The following is a 21,985-nucleotide window of genomic DNA, read 5'->3' as shown; positions in this document are numbered from 1 at the left end:
TTATATACGATGTGCTCCCTAGAGATGATTGCACATCTATGATATATATCGTTTAAAACATCTAAATTATGCATCTAGATAACCCCATAAATGTTACTGTACCTACAGCTTTACTGTAGATGCATAAGTATAGAGTAATTCATTCAAAGAATGGTTGTATTCATTGAGAAAAGTAGGGGCTGCAAAATACTCAAGTAAATACGATGCATTAGCTCTTTGCGAGACAATTTGTAGCTAGAAAATCGACCTAGATTAAAAATTAACAGCGAGATAGCTGCCAGACTGGTCACTGTCCCTTTAAGGCGGTTGAGTTATTGGCTGGAAGGCAGCCAACAGGGAAATGCTGGTTGATTTTCGCCTTCTCATTCTTACTAAGGGATAATGGTAATACTCACTAGTACCTAAAGATTAAATATCAATTTTAAACTCTTAGTCAGTGAAATATTCTTGAATGTTTTTGTAGCAACATGAAATGTATATTTTATTAAACATACCAAAAAATGCATAATCGCAATTAATTTGGGACACCCTTTTTACTGTATAAAATGTGTGTGTGTGTGTGTGTGTGTGTGTGTGTGTGTGTGTGTGTGTGTGTGTGTGTGGGGGGGGGGGGGGGGGGTGTATGCACTTGGGTCTTCTTTCTTCTTTTCACATTTACCAACATATCCACAAACCGGTTCCATCATGGGAAGTTGACTAACACTTCCCCTTAATGTAGCCATCACGAAGTGTCCTCCGTCTCAGGTATTTCTTCTTCCACCGCAAGTTCCTAAAGTGTTGAAAACAGAAGAGTCAAACAAACGCCACCAGTGGCCATTTCAGTAAAATCCACGATGAATCGCTGGGTTACTTTGAGTCTCTCCTGTGCTTCCGCCCTCTCCTCTGATGAGACGAGCTCCTTGTCCAGCCGCTCCAGGTGCATCAGACAGGTCAGCACCGCAATGCGGTAGTCCCCGGACTCAGCCAGTGGATTATCCAAGATAACCACAGCATGTAGTGTGCCAAGCAGAGGAACAAGACTCTGCAGGGCATTCTGATTGGATATCAGATTACCCCTGGGAGAGATGTAGAGATATGGTCAAACATAATGTATGCGAAAAAAATGTGGATTGGAGAGATAAGGGAGAACTTTAAAACAATAGAAGATTTGGTGACATTGTGATTTGATACAGGGGGCCCGATAGTATAACAGTAAGGGGGTTCGATTCCCAGCCCAAAGGTACTTAACCCCCCATGTCTGCAGTCTACCAATCTGCTGTTGATTACGTGTAGGCCGATCCAAATTCCCTGGAACTCACTTCGGATCATTTAAGCTACTGTAAGAGCATCATTTCACTGTAATTTGTTCGAAATGCCATAGTCATCCGTCAGCTATTAGTGGTTAAAATGCTTTGTGAGAATATCTGTTCTGGTTGACCGTCTGCCTGCCTCTGTATGAGGCATTTTAGATTTTACACTCCTCTGGCTCATTTCTGGCCAATCTGAGAATTGTATCTATTATCTGGTTGGTTCAGTGAATCTATCTTGCTTGTCATTCACAGGTGCCTTGATTGACTGATAAATTAAGCGAGAGAAGGAGGGGGCCTTATTGGGGTATTTTTCCCTCTCTCTCAACAGCAATCTTACAGTGATAAGATCGCTATTTCAAAGTGTTTTGATGAATTGGGTTAGTTTGCTGTAAAGCCATGTTCTTTTGGGACACCCTTCTACCTGACATTGAGGTACTTCAGAGATGTCATCCTGGGGCTAATGCCTTCCAGGGTCTCCAGCTGGTTGTCTCGGAGGTGTAACGTGGTGAGAAGCTCCAGTCTCTCCAGACCCTCCAGGCGCTTTATGACGTTCTGGGCCTGAAGAAGAACACGAGAAAGACAGAGATCAGGTCTTAACAACTTCCTAACTTTGCACAGACATGTAACAATTAAGTAAGCCACTTCTGAATGGTTCATATTACCAGATAAAGTTTCCGAAGTTTTGGAAGATAGATGCCATCGGTCGTGTCCAAGCAGTTGCCTCTCAGCTCTAGGATCCCCAGGTTGGTCAGTTGACCATACTGTAGGCCGTGCACTCTCTGGATTTTGTTACCTAACACATAATAAGGACATTGTGTTGTTATATTTGATTTACATGAAGGCATGGGAATGATGATTGATTGATAGACCAACCACTAAGATTGAGGTTCTCGAGGGCAGTTCCACCCAGGCCCTCCATATCCTCCAACTGGTTCCTAGCCAAGCTCAGCCATTGCAGGTAGGGAAACTGATCTAGAGGTAGCTTTTTTAAACTTGACACTGCATTATTATCAATCTAAAGAGATAGAGAAAAAAGTCGAATTTAATTACTCTTTTCAGAGCTTTTTTTTTGTAATGAGGGTTGACTGAATCATACAAATTGGACGCATCCCAGACAATACTTGCCTTCAACCAAAGCAGCTGGTTCAATGAAGTCAGGCAAGAAAGGTCAGTGAGGTGATTGTTGGACACATCCAGGAAACGCAGGTGTACATATTTGCGTAGGGCCTCTAGGTCTGATAGTTTCCTGTAGGACAGAGACCGACAGTGTGTATATATAGCGGGACTGCCTGGCTACAAAGAAAACCCATGCTCTGTGCTGAAGAGTCAGCATTTTATTAGAGTCCATTATCTTACTTGTCATTCAGGTCCAGTTTGACAAAGGCATGAGCTAGTCCGTTTCCTGTTCGGCACAGCAGTGAGAGGTAAGGCACAATGGTGTTGCGGGTCAAAGGGCCGACCTGACGATCAGAGAAGGAGAACTTCGTCTGCTGAGATTACACGGCACTCCTTCACTCCCTTGATGACAATAGAGATAAATAATGACTGCACCTTGACCTCAGGTTGCTCTGCCACTTCCTTTAGCTCTCCTTCGCCTTCAGACAGATAATCGTCGTCCATCTCAGATGCTCTCCCTATTCTTAATAGGTTTGTTTTTTTATGATCTTATCTCGTTGTGGAAGAGTCCACACATTGACGATGACTTTCCTATTTGGTCCAAACATAAAGTCGTAGAATAGCAGATTCCGGTTAGACGACAATATGTGCATACTCATGTCGTTATTATAAACCCATTCATAACTTACCTAAGTGCTGGTATTTGCAGTTAATGTAGAACACGTTAAAGGATGACTGAACTAGCGAGCACCGTTCAATTAGCGGCTCTGGCTTATGGGCCGCGTTTCTTGTCGTAACCATGGAAACGTTTAACGTTCATGTACACATAGGTGGACGAAAAGCTCGGAATCGGAGCCACTCATCAGCTACAATAAAGCATTTACCATTAACCTTATCGATTTAAATACAATTCAACAGAAAACAAATAACCGGAATTGGCTTCCGTGATTGTCAACCACTATAACATCAAATAAAAACAGACTTTAGAGGAATTCATATTTTTTTTACTTTCCTCCTGCAATCAAGCTGTAAAGTGGAAAATGTTATTACTCTTCTTTACATAGGATCTTGAAAACATTTGTGTCCACAAATCTCAAATAAAAAATATCTTATTTCAGAAAGAAATATACACTGTGCATTCACAAATATTACAATATTATATTTACACGTCTCTAAATCCACACTATTGTGTGGTCATGTCCTATTCAAATGTGTCACGAGTGCTGGGGTGCAAAAGTGTTGATTTCCCATTTGTCATGTCAATTAAAATGCATATAATTATCTACTTGGAACAAATCTATTGTGCATAGAAATAAGAAGTATGATATTTTACAGTAAGTATCTAAAGTTAATCCTATGAGAGATTAAAAGAGCATAATTTAAGAAGTAAAAAGGTGCATTCTGTGCTATTACTCCCGTCAGCCTACATCAACTGATCATTTCACAACAGTTTTAAGGCTGCTTCACACCAAAGCTCAAGGGCAGAGCGCAAGCTTTGAGGTGAGAACACCTGCTTTTAATCCACTCCCAAGTTAGCCAATGATCCCTCCCTCACTGCAGGTGGTGCTGAAGAGTATTGCGGCTCACGCCTACGCTTGGCCTCCATTTTGACACGTTTTATTTTTTTTATAAACTGATCAATTTAAATGGCCTAGACGGCGAGTCCACGCGGAATTAAATAATCCTCCGTTGTGGAGAAAAGGGCTCAAAAAAGTTCAGCCTCCTCTTAAGCTTTGGTGTGCCACAGCCTTTGGAGTGGAAGAAACTCCCTACAAAACCCACAATTCATCTGGGATTCCATTTTCTTTTTGTGATCTCCTGGTGGTCCGTCTGTGATACAACGGGTCCACTCGGGGGGTTGTGCACAGGGCTTTGTCCCAGTTCCTGAGGTAGTGGCGTCGGAGGCGACGGCTCACTCCGTCTGCATGTTGCGCAGGAGAAGCCCCTTCTTCAAGCCCCCCTGCAGCATCCTAGCTCCCAGACTGGTGCCCGTGACCCCGTCACTGCATGGAGAGGAAATCAAAACACACGAGAGTAAAAAACGTTTCTGAGCAGGAAGTGAGCGACTGTTCCTGCCAGGGTGTCGGCATGTCCATCCTACGAGGTGCAACCAATGGTACAGAAAACAATCCCATTGCAACATTGAGCATAGAGACATACTGTATGTAAACCTGAGGCAACCAACTGACTCATGTGTGGGAACGTTGCCATTGTTTGTGTGTGTGAAGCGTCACTCAAGCTTACACAGGACTGAACTTCCTCCTCTTTGCGTCCGGAGGCTCAGGTCTATCAGCGATTCTCTGCCGCTTAAAACCGGAAAAACCGAGGAAAGGAGAAGATAAGATTGGATGCAGCAACACCTATTACAAGATCGCTGTTCCTGTTTCCCGTAACCGCACAAAGACAACAGTGAAAGAAATGCTTTACAAACACGACTAATGAAACACAACATTCCGACTCCCCGAACCTTCAGACCCACCTCTTTCCCTGCAGCATCCTGTTGAGTCTTTCTCTTTTCCAGGTTTTGCTGTTGGGGCAACCAAAACATAACGACGGTCAGGGTCCGTCGAATCATAAAAAATAAAAACCTCTTCACATGGTCCAAGTAAAATCCTGGATGGGATTGTGGTACTTAAAAAATAAATAAAGAATCCAATCAATCCCTGTAGTTACATTAAACCATAAATAAGCAGAGCAGAGCGGACCTATTTTGGTGTGTTGGTGCCGTGTGACCCTCACCTTGTGGAGCTCCGAGAGCTGCTGATGCCTGATGAGGGCCTCCTTACTGGGGAACTGCCTCCGGCACAAGAGACAGGCCAGCTTGGACCAGTCCGTCATCCTGCCGTCCTTCTCCTCTTTCTCTCCCCCCTCTTCATCGCTGTCCGTCTCCCCACTGTAGGCTGGGACCAGACCCTGCAGAGGTGGGGGGGAAAGCTAGAAAGAAAGAAAATGGTGGAAACAACAATAAACATAAAATGGTCAACGATCAGAGGTAATGACAAAGTGACAGTATTAAATGACTGCTAAATGTTTAACACAAACCCTCATATCTGTTACCCCTCCCCGAACTGGCATTCACCCCCTAAGAGTCAGTCTATTGTCATGGTGACCTGCTCAGACGGATTCTACCATATGCCAACAGGTCCAAACAGTCTGTCAGCCGTGATGAATCCAAGTGTCTGTAAGTGTCTGTGTGTGGTAGCACACACACACACACGCACACGCACACCTTACCTCTGCAGTGTGTCTGGTGATCTGGTCAAGGAATATTTGAGGCCGTTCAGACAGTGCCCCCTACAGGTCAGACAGAACTCATGGTCAATTGGAATGTTTGAAAGCCATGTTTTGGTAAAATATAATACAGATGGTACCACACTAGTAAAAAAAAAATATATATATCTATACTCCTTGAACATTGAAGTGTGTCTGGACTACTATGTGAAGCTTTGAGTGAGAGTATGGCGCTTTCACAGACACACAAACACACACACACACCTTTTTCTCAAGAACCGCGTAGCCGGCGTCAGCGCTCGCGGCCTCTCTGCGTTCGTCCAGACGGGCGTGGCCGGGGGGGCGGGGGAAGGCGGCGGCCAGCGCGGAGCTGACCGTGGGAGATGCGGAGGACACAGAGCGAACGTTCTCCTTCTGTCGGTTCAGGCTCTTGGCCCAGCGCTCCATGTCTTTGGCGATCTATCAGCAGAAACACCCAATGAGTCGACAACGTACGCCTCAGCCCCCTGGGGCAAGAGTCACTGGGACACTGATGATCATGATCACGTGCATGCATCGGAGAAAGTGTTTCCCTACAGGGGCCGGGAAAAAGCTGATTGAACCCGTTTATAGTATGGACCTATACCGATAGTCAATACTGGCCATGCTTATGTTTGGAATATGAATCGGATTTGCAACGCACCCAGTTCCCCCTAACTCATTGAGTTCGGAAGTGCAATACCGAAACTTGGGTCTTAAATGTTTTTCATTTTTAAACACTGATTACATTTCTGGCAGTGGTTACAAAAGATTGAGAAGAGATTTCCACGAGGCCTACAGTGTGGAATGTGAAGTCAGTTATCAACAACATGCACCATACACCTCGCTCCATTCATACGTGATTGCCAAATACACGTCCAAAAATTCTCACAAATTGCTTGACCGTATGATCTTTCCACCCTGGCAAGTAAGAAGAAAAATTTCTAAAAATCAAGTAGTGGACCCTGAAAAAAAAAGTTCATCATGCTGTTCATGACCTTTACAAAAATAAAACAACATAAAAAAAATCCTGAGGGTTAACACCCACTTACTGCCTGGGACAATAAATACACAACTGCCTTCATTCCCATTTTAGCGTGACCCAAGAGTAAACCCGGCGAACCTGTTGAGCGGTTTTGTTCTTAGGCTTGTCCTTCCTCTCCTTGCCTCCAGGGGGAGTGAGCGAGTCAGAGGGCCCAGAGCTGTCGCCTGGTGCAGCGGTCTCCTCGCCATCCGTATGCGCGGGCACGTACGTGTGTTTCTCTCCGTCCCAGTACATATACTGCTGGCTGTGGGAGTTGTAGTAGTACTGGGAAGCACGAAGGGAACACACAACTGGAAATTCAGTTATACTATAACTGTTCATTAGTATTTGGCAGATACTTTTACCCAAAGAAAGGTACATGTTCAGATACATGTCAGTAAAAAGGTACAATATGCAAGATCTGCTCCTCACCCCTCCCTCTCCCCATTTTCTCAAAACCCCGCCCACAAAAAAAAAATAGATTCCTCAAAGATTAACCTTTGGCTAATCTGGGTTAAACAGATTAACCCTGCAGCCATCAATTTAGCCTTTACCTGACATAATGAGTTTGAGCGCAAACAAAAATAAATTTGCATATTGTACCGCTAACGAACAGGTAGGATTCAAACCCTTGAGGCATCCCTTTGTTATAACAGACAGGCTAGGGATGTTGGGGATCGAACCCAGCACCATTCGGCTGGGGGTTCGATCCTCCATGTCCACAGACGACGTGGATGTCGTCCGCCAATACAACTCAAAAGACGCGTTTGGCTCGGGGGATTCACCTGGGAGTTAGGGTCGTAGTAGAGGCCGGTCAGCGGGTCGTAGTAGTAGCCTGAGCTCTCGTCATACTGGTACGTAGACACATCCGGCACCGCTGCAAGAAGGAGGCACAGGAGAAGAACTCACGCACTAGAAACGAAGGGAGGGAAACACGAGCAGCAAAGGAACCGCTGGCATGCGTACGGTATTGGGGGAGCTCATGCTCCGTGCCGGGGGTGGCAGGGGGCCCGGGGGCTGCTGGCTGGGGCTTTCCCACGATCTCCACCTGCTGAGCGACCGAGGCCTGGGAATAACATCAAGGAGATAAAACCACCATCAGCACCACTTCACAAGGTCACACACGCTCCGAGACGCCCTCTCTAGCAGCAACAGGTACTGGGTGTGGTGCGGTTTGGTGTAGCGAGCGACGTAGGGGCCGTACCTTGCTGGCCTGAGCTTTGTCTGCCATGGAGAGGAGGGGAGGCTGGGTATGAACAAGAGGCTGATGCATTGTCTCCCGGGTCGACGGCATAGCATCAGAAGAGATCACTGCAGACATCACTGTGAGACACAGGCGCACAAAGATCTTTGTGAAAAACAACTCTTTGAAAAATCATTGAATGATTGGGCTTTATAAAATGATGATTCCAACCTGGTGCTGCTCCTCCGGTATAGGCCCCCATCAAACCGGCTCCAGCCGTTACCAAGGCCGGCCCTGGGGTCACAGTGCCTTCGCCATAGTCCTGTCCATCCAGGTTGTAAGCCACTGCTGCCCCCTGCTGGTACAATGCTGAATCAACACCCTGGCCTCCACCCAATCCATTCTGAGCCGTCTAGTAAAGGAATGAAGAGATAAAAGGAAGAAGAGGAGTTAGTTTCAAATAGAAAAGTAGACCATGTATACCTCGACGTGTATATGAATGCATTTCCTTCTTATATACTACTAAGTGCTTCATAGAGGTTACCTGGGTGACAGCCCATTGGGCCGCAGCTATGGCAGTGCTGGCCACCGTAGCAGCACTCACTCTGCTGCCGTCAGTCAGAAACACGTCCCTGGAGGAAGACGAGAAGTACAACAACCCCGAAAAGACTCAGTGTCAATGAGTTACGACACTTTCATGAAATTGTTGTTGTTGATGTTGTTCTTCGATATGATTACATTTTGACATATTGAAAATACCCATTTCAAAAACTAACCCATTCAACGCTTTATCCCTGCAAATCATTCATTATTCACGTTTCTATGGCCGAATGCGTTTGCCCCTTCCCTTGTCCAATGCACCGTGAACTATTGGCCGTTACAGCGTTGCTTTTCTCACTTTGAGGCCAATCCTTACCGTTTGGAGCCCTTGGCAAACTCCACAGAGATGGCTTTCCCATCGATGGCGAGTGCCGGCTGGAGCGCCTGCAAGATCTGGAGGAGCTGAGATGCCTCCTGAATCCAGGAGACATTAGGATCACATGGTTAGAACCGCCGTGCCGTGTCAGCTGGACAATCCAGACATCGATCCAGGACTCATTGATCATGCACTCTTGAGCTGATCAACTCGTTTTGAGAACATATTTGAGAATCAAATATGCCGACTATCCATGATGCAGAAAATAACTTGCAAGCACAGAAAACCCCCCCGCAGCTTGAGCTTCTCAGATTCAAGCCTTTCATCTTTCTGTTTGTAGAAACCGGCTTGTCTGGCGCTGGTAATTTTTGCAGTGAGTCACTCCACTAGATGTGACCAAAGGGGAATGCACTCACGACTATGGTGGAGAGCTGCAGGAAGGCGAAGCCGCGGTTGAGGTGGGTGTGTTTGTCTTTGATGAGGCGTACGTTGGAGGGCGAGAGGGTGGCGAAGGGGGCCAGTGCCGACAGGATGGCCTCCACCGACGTGTGCGGGCCCAGATTCCTCAAGATGAGAGCTGATTTTGAATTTATTGGAAGAAAATAATCAACATTAATTCACCTTGTATAGGGCTTGTAGATCGCAACCTCACACCATAATGCACCATTTTGGGAGAATAGGAGCCTGGAATGTGAGGTTATTGTTTACTAATTTATAATGAAATTATTTGTCATTGTGTGGAGGCATTGTTTGAAATTGTTCTCTCTTGCAAATGTGGCAAAAAACAGCTCATTAGCCTTTAGGATCTTTCTCTACTACAACTCTTCTCAATATGATGCCAAAAAAATCCCATGATTCATTCTGATGTACGTGTGTGTCTATGTAGGAAGTGCTGTTGGCAACTGAGAGGAGAACTCACTGTCGTTGGCTACGTCGGCGTGCTGCTGCGGGGTGTGCGTGGTGCTCACGGCGGGACCGGTGGAATGGTAGGGTGCCGGCAGGGGCAGCAGGCCCTGGGACCCCTCTTTGAGTCCCAAGGTCAGATCCCTCTGCAGCAGGGGCAGCTTGAGCTCTGCCTCTGAGACAACACCAACACATAGAGGAGGCCGTTTGCAAACACTGTATGCTTACATTGAGACGTTAGGGTCATCCCGGGTGCAACACCTACCAGATTTGGGCACGCTGCATTTGAAGCACTTCTCTCTCCTCTTGAAGTTCTGCACACCACACTGTTGGAATGGTAATGGACTGGTTCAGTCCTCCAGCACAAAAATGGGTTGTCATGAAAATGGTTAACACACTAACACACACAACCTTGTTGCAGAGCCAGTCCTCATTGGCCCGTGGTTTTGGGTCACTGTAGTGCATAGCCACCCTCTGTCCAAGAATCAACAGCACCCTCTGAAAGGAAAGAAAAGAGAGGGTGGGGCGAGGGAGGCAGAGAATGATTATCAACAATAATTAGGCCAAACATGCGAGAGGCCTCATCTCACAAGAGATGAGAGATGAAAGAAGAGGGAGAGGGAGAGAAAGAGAATAGGACGGAAATAGAGCACCACAGAATTGCAACCTTCAGCTTTAGGGAAACTGGGACGGCCTGAGTTGGTGTATGTGTGCGGCTTGCTGGCCCTGTTTAGCATGGATAGAAAATGTCCTTTTTCAAGGCTGTCAAGTTCAGCTGCAACGTCCCGCCCCCCTTTGCACCAGCCTCACCCCTCTGAGCCACACACGTACTTACAGATGCAGTGGCTGATCATCTGGGGTGGACAACGTTTTAGCAACAGGAAGTTAAGACACTGGCTTACTGTGTAATGCAAGCTTAGAGTCCTCTGTTTTGAGAGAGGGAGTGACACACAGAGAGAGAGAGAGAGAGAGAGAGAGAGAGAGAGAGAGAGAGAGAGAGAGAGAGAGAGAGAGAGAGAGAGAGAGAGAGAGAGAGAGAGAGAGAGAGAGAGAGAGAGAGAGAGAGAGAGAGAGAGAGAGAGAGAGAGAGAGAGAGAGAGAGAGAGAGAGAGAGAGACTCAATTTTAGAGAGTAATCAATTTAAGAAGGGTATAGAGAGAGCGAAAGGAGCCGGCAGGTCCCATTGTATATAACCTCACAGACAGATCCCACACAGACATCAGCATGATATAACATAAGCGTGCCTCTATTCAACACTTTTCAATTTAGGTATAAATCAAAACCACTTGCCCAAGAAATATGAAACCCCCAACCTACCTCTGTCGCAACAATGTTCCACCCAGTTTGGCTGTGTCATACTTGGGTTTTTGCGATTATTTGCATATGATGGAGCAAGATGTGAGCTCCATGAATGCGTATGCACGTGTATGTATGTATGCGTGTCTGTGTGGGGAGAGTGACCTGATTGGTCTCCATCCAGCGGCTGGCCTCCTGTATGAGATTAAACTCGACGAAGGCGAATCCTCGGCTCTGACCTGGACACCGCCCAGCGCCATGGCAACCGAACAACAACAACATAACAACAACGCAGTGAGGGGTTAGTGCTTCATGTACAGAGAGAGAGACCCTGTATCGGCACTGATATCATTGCAATTTAGCTTCCTCAACCCCCTTGAAATAACACACAGCAGCATGTGTTTCACCAAGGGCGGGAGGTTGCAACGTAGGAAGTCTTTCAACAGGGTCTGGTAAAGGGATGGAGAGAGAGAGATAAGAGAGAGAGAGAGAGAGAGAGAGAGAGAGAGAGAGAGAGATCTACCCACTCATTTTCGATGCCATTACAACGCGCCCCAGAGAAACAAGCACAAGCGCACACACACACACACACACACACACACACACACACACACACACACACACACACACACACACACACACACACACACACACACACACACACACACACACACACACACACACACACACACACACACCTCTTATGAGTACTTGAAGATGTGGACCAAACACACACCCACAGCTCTACAATTCTAGCGTCACAGCGGTGCTTTCGGACATAATGGGTGCACAGGTTTGTTTGAAACACCCATCCTACTCCTACAATTTTATGGGCCGGATGCAGCTATGTCCAATGGCCTTTCTCTTATGTAATTTGGCTGCAATTTGTTTTACATGAATAAAAATAGAAAACCCAATACAAAATCACACGGGAAGCGAAATGTATTAACAGTGCAATATGAGCATACTAAAAAAATATTGGTTTCCCATAATGGAACTAGACAGGAAGGTGTTACCCAAAACCAGTAGTGCAGCTGGGATTGTTGGAGTTTGTTCTGAAGAAAACTTTGAAATGAAAAGAAGCCTCAGCTGTAATATGGATAATGGCAGACATTGAGGAGCTCAGACAGTCGTATCCTAGCCAGCAGAGGTAGTGGACACGTAAAGCCGCAGTCATGCAAACCAAAAAACATTCTAACACAAAAAACAAACAAACAGTAAACACACTCTGCTTCAGCTGGCATACTCTCTATTGACAAAGTTAGTCTGTGAATGTAGCTCATCTAACATCAGACATTTGTTTTGTCAAAGAAGAAGAAGAGGAGGCGGGAGCGTGGAAGGGCGTGGAGAGGATGAGAAGAGTGGAAATAGAGTGGACATAGAGTGCCATGGAGGGGAGACCCCCAGGCCGCGAGCGACACAACTGGATACGTTTGAGTGGGTATCTCCTTTGCCGTCTGCATGGGTGTTTTGTTGTGGTCAATGTGTGCTCGTCGCAAGGTTACAACAAAAGGCTGAGAGTTGAGGCAGAATTGAGCGCAGAGGCCAGAGGTACGCATATTGACACATATGCTTTATTTTCTCTGAGGAACCGCCCCCTCCCACCATCACAGTATTTGGGAAGACAGTACAAGGGGAGGTGTGAGTGTGAGGGGGGGGGGGGGGGGGGGGGGGTAAAAGAAGAAGGAACAAAATGGTTGAGACCAAGCAGAGAGGACACAGAAGTAGCAAAAGAGCTTTAGCTATGAAAGGGTTTGGTCGTGAAGGGTGAGTGATTAAGTATTGAGAAAATAGGTAATACAATTAAAAGAAAACGGTTGGCAAAATGACGGCAATTTACAAATTCTCACCTGAAGACTTGTTCCTCATGAGGCGGACCTCCCTGGGCTGGATTCCCTGCTCCAGCAGCTGAGCACGGATCTTAAAGAGGACACAGAGCGTTAAAAACCATTCAAAAGGCCACACCTGGATCTATGCTTCTCCAGGAGGGAACCGAAGGAGACAAAGTCCATGAATATTCATGAACCAGAGACTGTTGCCTGCAAACACACCTCATTGGCCGTGGCGTTGGGTGGCAACATGCGCAACATGATGATGTTGCTGGGCCTCTGGTTCTGGTCTAAATCTGCCCTGTAGTCCTGGTCCCGCTGGTCAAACTCCTCAAAGGACAGGTCCAGGATGCCACCGCCCCCCCCAGCACCTTCCTCTGACCCCGCTGGGAAGCTCTGCACACAAGCAGACCGACGGGTACGCACCGCCTCAGAGATATGGTACAGTGAAACACAACACGTTGCATGGTGGAACATAGCTAACAGCTTAACATGTCGCGATGCATGCTTAGTCAGTCTAGCTTACCATTCTGTTCATGTCCTCCTCTTGCCTTACAGCTGCATTGTATTCCGGTTCCTCCTGCGGGGCCCCGACGTCCCGGCCCCAGTTGCTGTCTCCATGCCCCGGGTGAGCGGTTGCACCGTCGTTATGGAAACCTCTGGCGCCCTGGCCCTGGCCCTGGCCACGGGCCTGATCCTGTGGGCCGGTCCGGAACGGCTCCTCCCCGTGGCCGGGTCCGTCCTCGTCCCTCTGGAGCCTGGGGAAGGCGGGAACAGCCGGGGGAGCCGGGGCACGCGACGGGCACGGGCCTGCCGCCTCGCGTCCGACCTCTCCTCTGTGAGCAAAACCCGGGTGGTCCTGGAGACGACCTGGAGGGAAGTCACAGACGACGCCAGGTTGATCCTCTCGGCGATATTGTCTGTTGCCCTTGTCTCTGATGTCATAGCCTCCTCCGGCTTCCTCTTCCTCTTGGCCATAGCCTCGGTAGTCCATGTCTCGAAAGTTGTGATCATTGGAGGAGTTGCCATAGCGACCCATTCGGTCACCACGCCCACCCCTTCAGGGAAAAACAAATAGTTTATTTGAAAAATGTAAACCATATGTAGATGGATTTGGTTGGAACAGCAGGTGTGGACGGCGTACCTTCTTTCATAGTCCATACTTGGCCACTGAGTTTGTATGATTGTCCTCCTTCCCCTTTTGTGGCAGCTTTAAAACTAAGGAAATGCATTTTATTTATCTGAATACCAAGCCCCAGCTCGTATCTACTACACACTATAGAATGCACATTTTAAAAAGGGACGCGTAGGATGGGACATGGGAACAAATTGTGAAAAGTCTCTAAAATGCATGCTTCAGACCCAAAAACAGAACAATTTAAATACCTGGTACCATAAATGTAATCGTGCATTGTCAGTAATCGTGCATTGTCACGATGCATTTGGCTAATGCATAACGTGTTAGTAGCGCATAATGTAAGATCAGCTGTATCCAACTTGCGCACACATTTCACCTGCAACTCTGCAGCATCAGCCCTGACACACAGTACACTAGTATTGTTCACTAGGCTATATGGCAATGACACGTATATACGGTAATTGATGTCAATGTTAGCCCTTTAATTAAACCGTTATAACTCAAAATACACAAAACCATATCAGAGAAGTATTCAAGCAATGACGTCTGGCGGTCATCACTTCTGGATGGCGAGCTGCTGTTAGAACGCTAACTAGTTAGCAATAGCGTCTGCCTTGTCAAGTTGTGAAGATATCAACTGTTTACGTCATGATAAAAAGGTAATAAGGACAAATCCTTACCAGTGCCACTCGATCTGCACTATATCCTAGACTGTCATGTAGGTCAACCTCGAACAGAACTTATTTTCCACAGAATCCAACAGAATAAAATGGCTACAGAAAGTCTGGCTTGTAGCCGGGGGGCAGAGGCGGGACCGACTGGGAAGGCTGCCTTTCCCCGCTTACCTGATTGGCGCTGTAAACGCCAGTGCACTTTCACACCGTCCTGATTGGACAGCTACGAAGGTGTTTACAATGTGCATTACATTTTGCTCGATAAAAACTGGCATGCACAATTTTTTGGGGACATACATTTATAACATAATCCTCCACAATTAGGTGTCAACTTTAAAGAAACAGATGCAAAACAGTAAACCCTATTCCCAGCTTTTATTTGGAAAAAAAAAAACTCCATATATTTGACGATATCACAGTACAAAAAAAAACCAAAACCCCCCCCCCCCCCCCCCCCCCCCCCTCCCCCCTAAAATCCTTTCACCTCAAGCTTGACCTTCAATTTTGAATGAACAATGCTCTGGTTACAATTTTCATTCAACTGGCATAAGATGATCATAACAGCAGGATTAAAGAAAACTATTAAAATATACTAGGCAAAGAACAACCATGAAATGGATAATAAGATAAGATACAATAAGATACAAATTAATAAAAGGGGAGTCAAGTGAAAGGCAATCTGGAAATACATGTCAGACGCATGTCAGAACAAGGCCTTATACGACATACAGTACATTAAGGACACTGTAATATGTTAACTTCAGGTATCTGAAAGCAAATCCTTCTCATCAACTACACCACTCATGACTAAACCCACAGATTAATAACAATGACATGCATCTGTTGCATACATAAAAAAAGGTCCTATAAACTGAACAAATGATTAACTGTCAAATGATTGTGCCTCAAGTGATGATACAATGTCTTCCAGTAAGCATGTGAAAGCTTCCATGTCACTGAGGAGCTGTTTTGATTGGATTACCCATTTGAACCATCAGACCTGGCCATTGGGGGTAACTTTGGCATGGGGACAAGGGGTTGAATGATTTGAAAAAGGCCTTTACCTACAATACATAAACACAGAGAAAGTACAAATATTCACATATTCACTGCATGCAGACCTGTAATGGAGTGCAAACGACACACGGACATACGGAAAAGGTCCATCACGATGAGCAATGGGTTACATCTCATACAATCTGGTTTTCAGGCATACCCCTTGCAAAGCGCCTGAGTAAGAAGATGAGCCGGAAAGAGGACTAGCCAATGACAGGGGAGGAAGCTTTCACAAAAGGTGAAGCATGGACAATAATGACTAAATCCCCAACAATAAGGGTTATCCCACTTTCACTAACCGCTGCTTTCAAGGCACTACATGTAGGCGATACAATGTAAGATCCACCTATATACACAGTTTACACACATATATATATTTAATAGATACAAATATATATATTTTATATCTTTATTCTGAAGTATCTGTTGTTACGTCCTGTACTGTTTTCCTCCTGTGTGTCCCCCTCTGTTAAGCCTGGCATGGACCTGCACTCTTGATTGTTTCCCATCGTCCCCCGCCACCTGCCCTACACAACACTCGATCCTTGGGGGTTTGTTAGGTGCAAGAGATATGGCACGTCATCAACATATAGAGTAATAGCTGGGCAGTAGATCCCCAATCAAAACAGACCTGTTTGAATGTGCCAGGAGTAAGAGTAACTGGATATTAGGGTTGCCGCGGTATACGGTATTACCGGTGTTGAGGCCAACACTGTTTACTCGGTGTTGCACACCGGCAACACAGAGTTATTTTTTTTTTTTTTTTGTTGTAATAAAAAACAAATTCAGTAAAAATGAATAATATAATTATAATTAAGAAAATTAAAAAGGTGTAGAATAGGCCACAGTTCTGCTCTGTGCGGGAGAATTGTCACGCCGAGAATTGACGTGCTTCCTTACAAGACCGGTTACCATAGCCGGTGACGCTGTCACCGAGTGTGAGGAGAGTTGACGGAGAAGATGGCGGTTGACCTATATTTCAAAGTTAATACCGTTTATACCGGTAATACCGGTGTTGACACGAGCGTATTACTCGGTATGAAAATGTCCACCCCTATCCAACCCTACCCTATAAACTCAACGGACGCTGCCCTCTGTTCTCGCCCAAGAGCCCTATTCTTTCTTGCCCCTCCTCAGTGAGCCTATAACAGAAGGCAGTTGGATTTATTTCCCCGCTTGTTGGCCTGTAGCGCTGCCCGGATGGCCGTCTCGAAGACCTCTCTCACTCCGTCTTTGGTCTTGGCAGAGCACTCCTGGTATCCAAAGGCACTGATGCGGGTGGCCATGTCCTTACCCTCTTCAAATTCCACAGGTTCCTGGCAACACGGGAAAAGACAGTAAGGGTTAGCTGAATGTGTGAAGGGTTGGGTATTTAAACACGTTTGACCTCTTCGCTGTTTACTATTGAGTCTTTAAGCAGACACATGTATCCAAAGTAACTTTCTGTCAATATACAGTCCCTCCAGAAAAACGCGATTATGCGATCGCATAATTCAACGCATAATCAGCCAAAGTCTGCATATTCATGCGGGGCCCGCATTTTTTTCAAATATGCCGCACTTTCACCGCATAAAATGCTGATTTCCAATCAAAATATGTGGGGTGTGCATGATTTCATAATCCCCGCATTTTCTTTGCAAAAAAGTCACAAATATCTTAGCAGAAAGTTGAAAAATGTGAGGACTTGAACGTCATCGAAAAGCTGCATTTTTCGCAAGTTCCCGCAAGTTCCGGCAATTTGTGCAAGTTCCCGCAATTTCATCGCATAAAATTGCATAAATATGCTGTATATTTCATCGCATTTTTTAAGAAAACGTGCCGCATAATGAAGGATTTCTGGCCGCAACAATCACAAAAAAACGCTGCATTCTTCTGGAGGGACTGAATATAGATCCACGTCATTATTGAGCAGGTAGGGGTATAATTGGCTCAAGGAAGACTAGACTATAGACACTGGGGAATGAACCCACTACATTATCCTTTAAATCGTTTTGGCATATTTGCTCTCTGGAATTATATTTAATGGGAAACTATTGCTACATTTTGTTTGTTTAGCACTAGTGGGTGCGACACACACACACACACACACACACACACACACACACACACACACACACACACACACACACACACACACACACACACACACACACACACACACACACACACACACACACACACACACACACACACACACCTGTTTCATTTTGGCGAGCTCTCGTCTGGTGTGTTCATCGTTGCGGAGGTCTTTCTTGTTGCCCACCAAGATAATGGGGACATTTGGACAGAAGTGTTTCACTTCAGGAGTCCATTTTTCAGGAATATTATCTGGAACAAAGATGAATACATGTAAAAAATGACATAATAATTAGAAATTTTACATTTATGAGTTAAATATTTGGGGGATAGATCATAATACCAGAAATTATTGATATGCATGACTTCATCTCGGATTTCGGTTTTTGTCTAATAAGAATATGATTATGTAACAAGGGAACCATGCCCCAAACATCTACAAATGTTAAATATTACCATATTCGTTTAGTTTTTAAAGAAAACATTTAACATAATTTTAACTAATAATGCTTTCCCTACCTAAACTGTCGGGGCTGTCAACAGAGAAACACATTAGGATGACATCAGTGTCTGGGTAGGCGAGGGGCCTCAGTCTGTCGTAGTCTCCTTGACCGGCTGTATCCCATACTTGCAGCTCCACCTGGGGTGACCAAAAGAGAAGGGGTAAGGAGAGAGGAGAATAAAAGGAGGAATAAGATGTATCTCCATCTCATTGCTCCAATGTACCATGTTACAGTTGACCTGATTCACAAATATCTGATTATTTAGACCTTCCCAAAATCCAACCATCCACCTGTTCCAAAACAAACTTCAAGGTAACCAAAAAAACGACAAGACCTAGTTAAAACCTAGAGAATGTTAGAATGTGAATTGTAGCACAATACAGTTATAGGTCTATGGCTCATACACGCACCCAAAGTTGTTTCTTCTGCCAAATCAAATCTGTCTTCAATAACTGTTATTACCTTCATTAAGGGCTAGGCTTCGCGGACACCAATGGTATAACGCGACGGTGTGTGAAGGTGAAGCTCAGCGGTTAAGCTTCTCGGACACTTCAAGTCTCGAAGTTCTTCTCGTGTTCGAATTCTAGCTGAAACAGTGAGTTTCCCACAGCTGCCTCTAGGCCAGGCGCCGTAATGAATGATGAATGAAAGCGTTTGACTGATTAAAAGTTGAAATACATGTGAATGATGCGTTTCAGCGTACTATAGAAAAAAAGATGTTACCATTTCATTTAGCAGAACAGCGAAAATGCAATACCAAGTACCAACGGAGAGAACCATTTTCACCGGTGCGAGTGGTTAATCCCTTCCTGTAGTGTTTTTTGTTTTTTGCAATCATGTACTTAAAGTGCACGAAGGTACTGCGGTCTTAACATGGACTGAGAGGCAGACTCAGCGATCCAGGTCTTCCTGTGTTGATAGCTGGAACCTGACTGGCTGTTGTCTCTCATTATGCCCATCTTTAACATCATCCATTCTGCGTTTCAGTCTCAACAACGCTAGCCTTGGACAGCTGATTAACCCATTCGTTCCCCATTGCTTCTTAGTGTGCATGAATATTGAAACATGCACAGCCTGTTGTGAGAGACTTTATTTTCTTATTTTTAACATTGCGGAGCATTCCTCCATCAAAATCTTTAGTAATAATAATTTTAAATAATAATAAATAATTTTCTTACCCATGGTTGATAGCCTATGTACTATAGGCAAGATCTATTGCATGATCTAGACACTATAATTTAAGTTATTAAAGAAAAAGAATTCTGTCAGGTATTAAGAGCGTGAAATGTAAGAATATCTGTTTCTATTTGACAGGTCTCATACCTGTCATGTGCTGTATGAGACAATTCAGCTTTTAGACCACTCCTGCCTTCTTCTGACCAATCAGGGAACCTGATTTGTCTGGGGATTCCATCTAGCCGTTCATTCACACATATCTAAGGCCATATATTTGAACAAGAAACTAGTTTGATTATACTGTAACTAGCAAAAAATGAAAAAGATTGATACATGATAAGATTGTGATCCTGCCTTGTGATTAGGGGTGTAACGATACATGTGTTCGTATTGAACCGTATTGGTACGGACGTTACGGTTCGGTGCATGGATTTACAAGGAGAATGCATGGTATAAAATTAAATAAAACGGGCGTGCAAATTAATTAATGTAATGCGGAACTAATGTTAGATATGCGAGTTCTTCAGGGACAACTAATGGCACACCGGAGGGTGCGGGTCTGTTCAGTTCGCTAATGCCGCGTTTCCACCGGAGGGTTCAGTTCGCAAAGGTGTGGCGTGGCACAGACCGGGTTTCCACTGCCAAAAGTGGGCGTGACCCGGACTGAGCCGTACTCGTCTCGCAGTACTCCTCCATTGGGGTACTGAGATGAGGCAAGTTTGAGCTACACGCCGTCCGTTGATTGGTCGACAGAATCGCACTTACGTGAGACAGGGGGATAATAACAAACAAACACATAATCCGCAAGGTATTTCTGAACGGCGAAAGCTTTGTTTATTGAAAATGTCGCACAAAAGTTTGCCGTCCTTCTTGGACGTTCTACATTGTTGATCTTTGTTCATTGTGCGCGTTCTTTCCTTGGATTTATTAGCAGGCTACACTGTGTCGGGCTGCTATGAGGTCACAATGCTAACGTAGCTTCCGCGGCTATCACCATCCGGTTTAATCCCCCCCCCCCCCCTACTACAAGGGTACTGTCGGCGGTTGAAATCAATGCGAGCCGTAACTGAACTGCGCCAAACCGCACCTTCACTACTCCACCAAGCCGCACCGAACCAACCCGCACCCTCCGGTGGAAATGCGCCAAATCTATCACTTTCATAAATAAGACATGTTGCATTTTCAGTTTTATAACTGATTGTCTTATTTTGTTGATAAGTTACGGAGCCTGGAGGTGATGTGTGGTACTTATTGTTTACATCTTAGATTACACAGTTGAGGCTGTTGCAGCTAGCTCAGGGGAGAAACTGTATGACACTAGGTGGTACAACCTGAGACATGCACAATAAAAAAAGAATAGCCTTCTGCATTTTTGTTTTTTCTTTACCCTTCATTGTACCAAACTCGTACCGAACCGTGATGTCTGAACCGAGGTATGAACCGAACCGTGACTTCAGTGTACCGTTACATCCCTACTTGGGATAGGATATTGTTGTCATATCGCCCATCGCTAAATCAGCCTATACATCTAGAACTAATATCGAGTTTATTTGGTCAATCAAACAATCATTAAATAACAATAACAAATACTTTTTTAGGCCTACCTGTTTCCCATCCACCTCAATGTTTGTCGCAAAGTTCCCAAACACTGTTGGGACGTAGACCTCTAGAGACTGGCCCCCGAAGGCTATGACCAGACAGGTCTTTCCGCAGGCTCCGTCCCCTACAATCACCAACTTCATCCTGATGGCTGCTATCTGAAATTAATTGATGAAAATGAACACTTATAATAAGCAGAAGCATTTACAACGTAGTGGTGTTGCTATAACATTCGTTACTTGCCTAGTTTTCTTTTGGATTAACTTTACAGACAGTCGTACTGTGTTAGTTTATGGGGAATAAGAAATGATCAGGATTGTATTGTGTTTTACTTCCTAGCGGTACTAGGGGAGAAGAAGATATGATTCTGAAACAACTAATCTTTGGACTGGGGGGACATCTAGAGAGAGACCATAGACTACTCTGAGCTGGGTTCTGGTTCTTGGTGTTTAACATGGAAAACCCTAGGCTGGGTTCTGGTTCTGGGTGATTTAACACGGAAAACTTCGCGCTAGGTTCTGGGTGTTTGAAACTGAACACTCAGGGCTGGGTTCTGGTTCTGGTTCTAGTTCTGGGTGTTATAACACGGAACCCTCAGGGCTGGGTTCTGGTTCTTGGTGTTTTAACAATGAATGCCCCAGACTGGCTTCTGGTTCTTGGTGTATAACACCGAAGAACCCGGATTGGGTTCTGGTTCTGGATGTTTAACACGGAACACCCCGGGCTGGGTTCTGGTTCTGGCCCGGGCCTGTCAAACCAACTAGCATTAGCAAGCATCGAAGCTAATCGTGTTTTGTGTTGTTTTAGTGACGAGTATCTAATGTATGGTTCTTTCAATGCTACTAAAGACAATTGTACAACCCTTAAAAAAAAAACTTGTACATGCCTTTATCACTCGTAAGCTTGATTACTGCAATGGTCTCCTTACAGGTCTCCCAAAACAAACTCTGAGGAAGCT

At 45.3% G+C, this 21,985-nt stretch overlaps 2 protein-coding genes across 12 annotated transcripts; both read right to left on the bottom strand.

Annotated features, from left to right (window-relative positions):
- Positions 1 to 2: 2 nt before the first annotated feature.
- Positions 3 to 3,339, bottom strand: lrrc23 (leucine rich repeat containing 23). 3 transcript variants are annotated; one of them, XM_060048402.1, is made up of 9 exons: positions 3,095 to 3,339; positions 2,841 to 2,923; positions 2,646 to 2,749; positions 2,415 to 2,535; positions 2,163 to 2,304; positions 1,952 to 2,082; positions 1,711 to 1,847; positions 851 to 1,055; positions 3 to 769 (listed from the first exon to the last, which is right to left on the bottom strand). In XM_060048402.1, exons 1-9 carry the CDS (start codon positions 3,204 to 3,206, stop codon positions 722 to 724), a joined length of 1,083 nt encoding a protein of 360 aa, XP_059904385.1. In that variant the 5' UTR covers positions 3,207 to 3,339; the 3' UTR covers positions 3 to 721. The 3 variants fall into 3 exon arrangements, with proteins under 3 accessions (XP_059904385.1, XP_059904393.1, XP_059904397.1); XM_060048410.1 differs by having other exon boundaries at positions 2,847 to 2,923; XM_060048414.1 differs by having other exon boundaries at positions 2,841 to 2,996; positions 3,095 to 3,312.
- Positions 3,340 to 3,387: 48 nt separating this feature from the next.
- Positions 3,388 to 21,884, bottom strand: LOC132454772 (transforming protein RhoA-like). 9 transcript variants are annotated; one of them, XM_060048360.1, is made up of 23 exons: positions 14,624 to 15,036; positions 13,950 to 14,023; positions 13,332 to 13,863; positions 13,028 to 13,201; positions 12,827 to 12,896; positions 11,142 to 11,215; positions 10,092 to 10,178; positions 9,946 to 10,006; positions 9,697 to 9,855; positions 9,194 to 9,354; positions 8,778 to 8,875; positions 8,406 to 8,493; positions 8,093 to 8,273; positions 7,883 to 8,001; positions 7,645 to 7,744; positions 7,464 to 7,555; positions 6,778 to 6,963; positions 5,901 to 6,095; positions 5,640 to 5,699; positions 5,145 to 5,339; positions 4,885 to 4,932; positions 4,650 to 4,711; positions 3,388 to 4,408 (listed from the first exon to the last, which is right to left on the bottom strand). In XM_060048360.1, the coding sequence occupies exons 2-23, from the start codon at positions 13,964 to 13,966 to the stop codon at positions 4,318 to 4,320; spliced, it is 2,850 nt and encodes a 949-aa protein (XP_059904343.1). In that variant the 5' UTR covers positions 13,967 to 14,023; positions 14,624 to 15,036; the 3' UTR covers positions 3,388 to 4,317. The 9 variants fall into 9 exon arrangements, 7 of the variants coding, with proteins under 7 accessions (XP_059904343.1, XP_059904351.1, XP_059904368.1 ...); XM_060048368.1 differs by lacking the exon at positions 13,950 to 14,023; XM_060048385.1 differs by lacking the exons at positions 11,142 to 11,215; positions 13,332 to 13,863; positions 13,950 to 14,023; positions 14,624 to 15,036 and having other exon boundaries at positions 13,028 to 13,096.
- Between the last annotated feature and the right edge of the window lie 101 nt (positions 21,885 to 21,985).

Source organism: Gadus macrocephalus, chromosome 1 (assembly GCF_031168955.1).
Source record: "Gadus macrocephalus chromosome 1, ASM3116895v1".
Classification (NCBI taxonomy): domain Eukaryota; kingdom Metazoa; phylum Chordata; class Actinopteri; order Gadiformes; family Gadidae; genus Gadus; species Gadus macrocephalus.
Note: the sequence above shows the minus strand (reverse complement) of the source record. Positions and strands in the feature narration are given on the sequence as shown.

Coding starts and splice junctions, on each gene's coding strand:
- lrrc23 (XM_060048402.1), bottom strand. CDS start 3,206: ATGGTTACGACAAGAAACGCGGCCCATAAGCCAGAGCCGCTAATTGAA. Junction 2,924..3,094: donor CTGCAAATACCAGCACTTAG/GTAAGTTATGAA, acceptor TATTAAGAATAG/GGAGAGCATCTGAGATGGAC. Junction 2,305..2,414: donor ACCAGCTGCTTTGGTTGAAG/GCAAGTATTGTC, acceptor CTATCTCTTTAG/ATTGATAATAATGCAGTGTC.
- LOC132454772 (XM_060048360.1), bottom strand. Junction 9,856..9,945: donor ATGCAGCGTGCCCAAATCTG/GTAGGTGTTGCA, acceptor GTGTTGTCTCAG/AGGCAGAGCTCAAGCTGCCC. Junction 8,002..8,092: donor TACCGGAGGAGCAGCACCAG/GTTGGAATCATC, acceptor TGTGTCTCACAG/TGATGTCTGCAGTGATCTCT.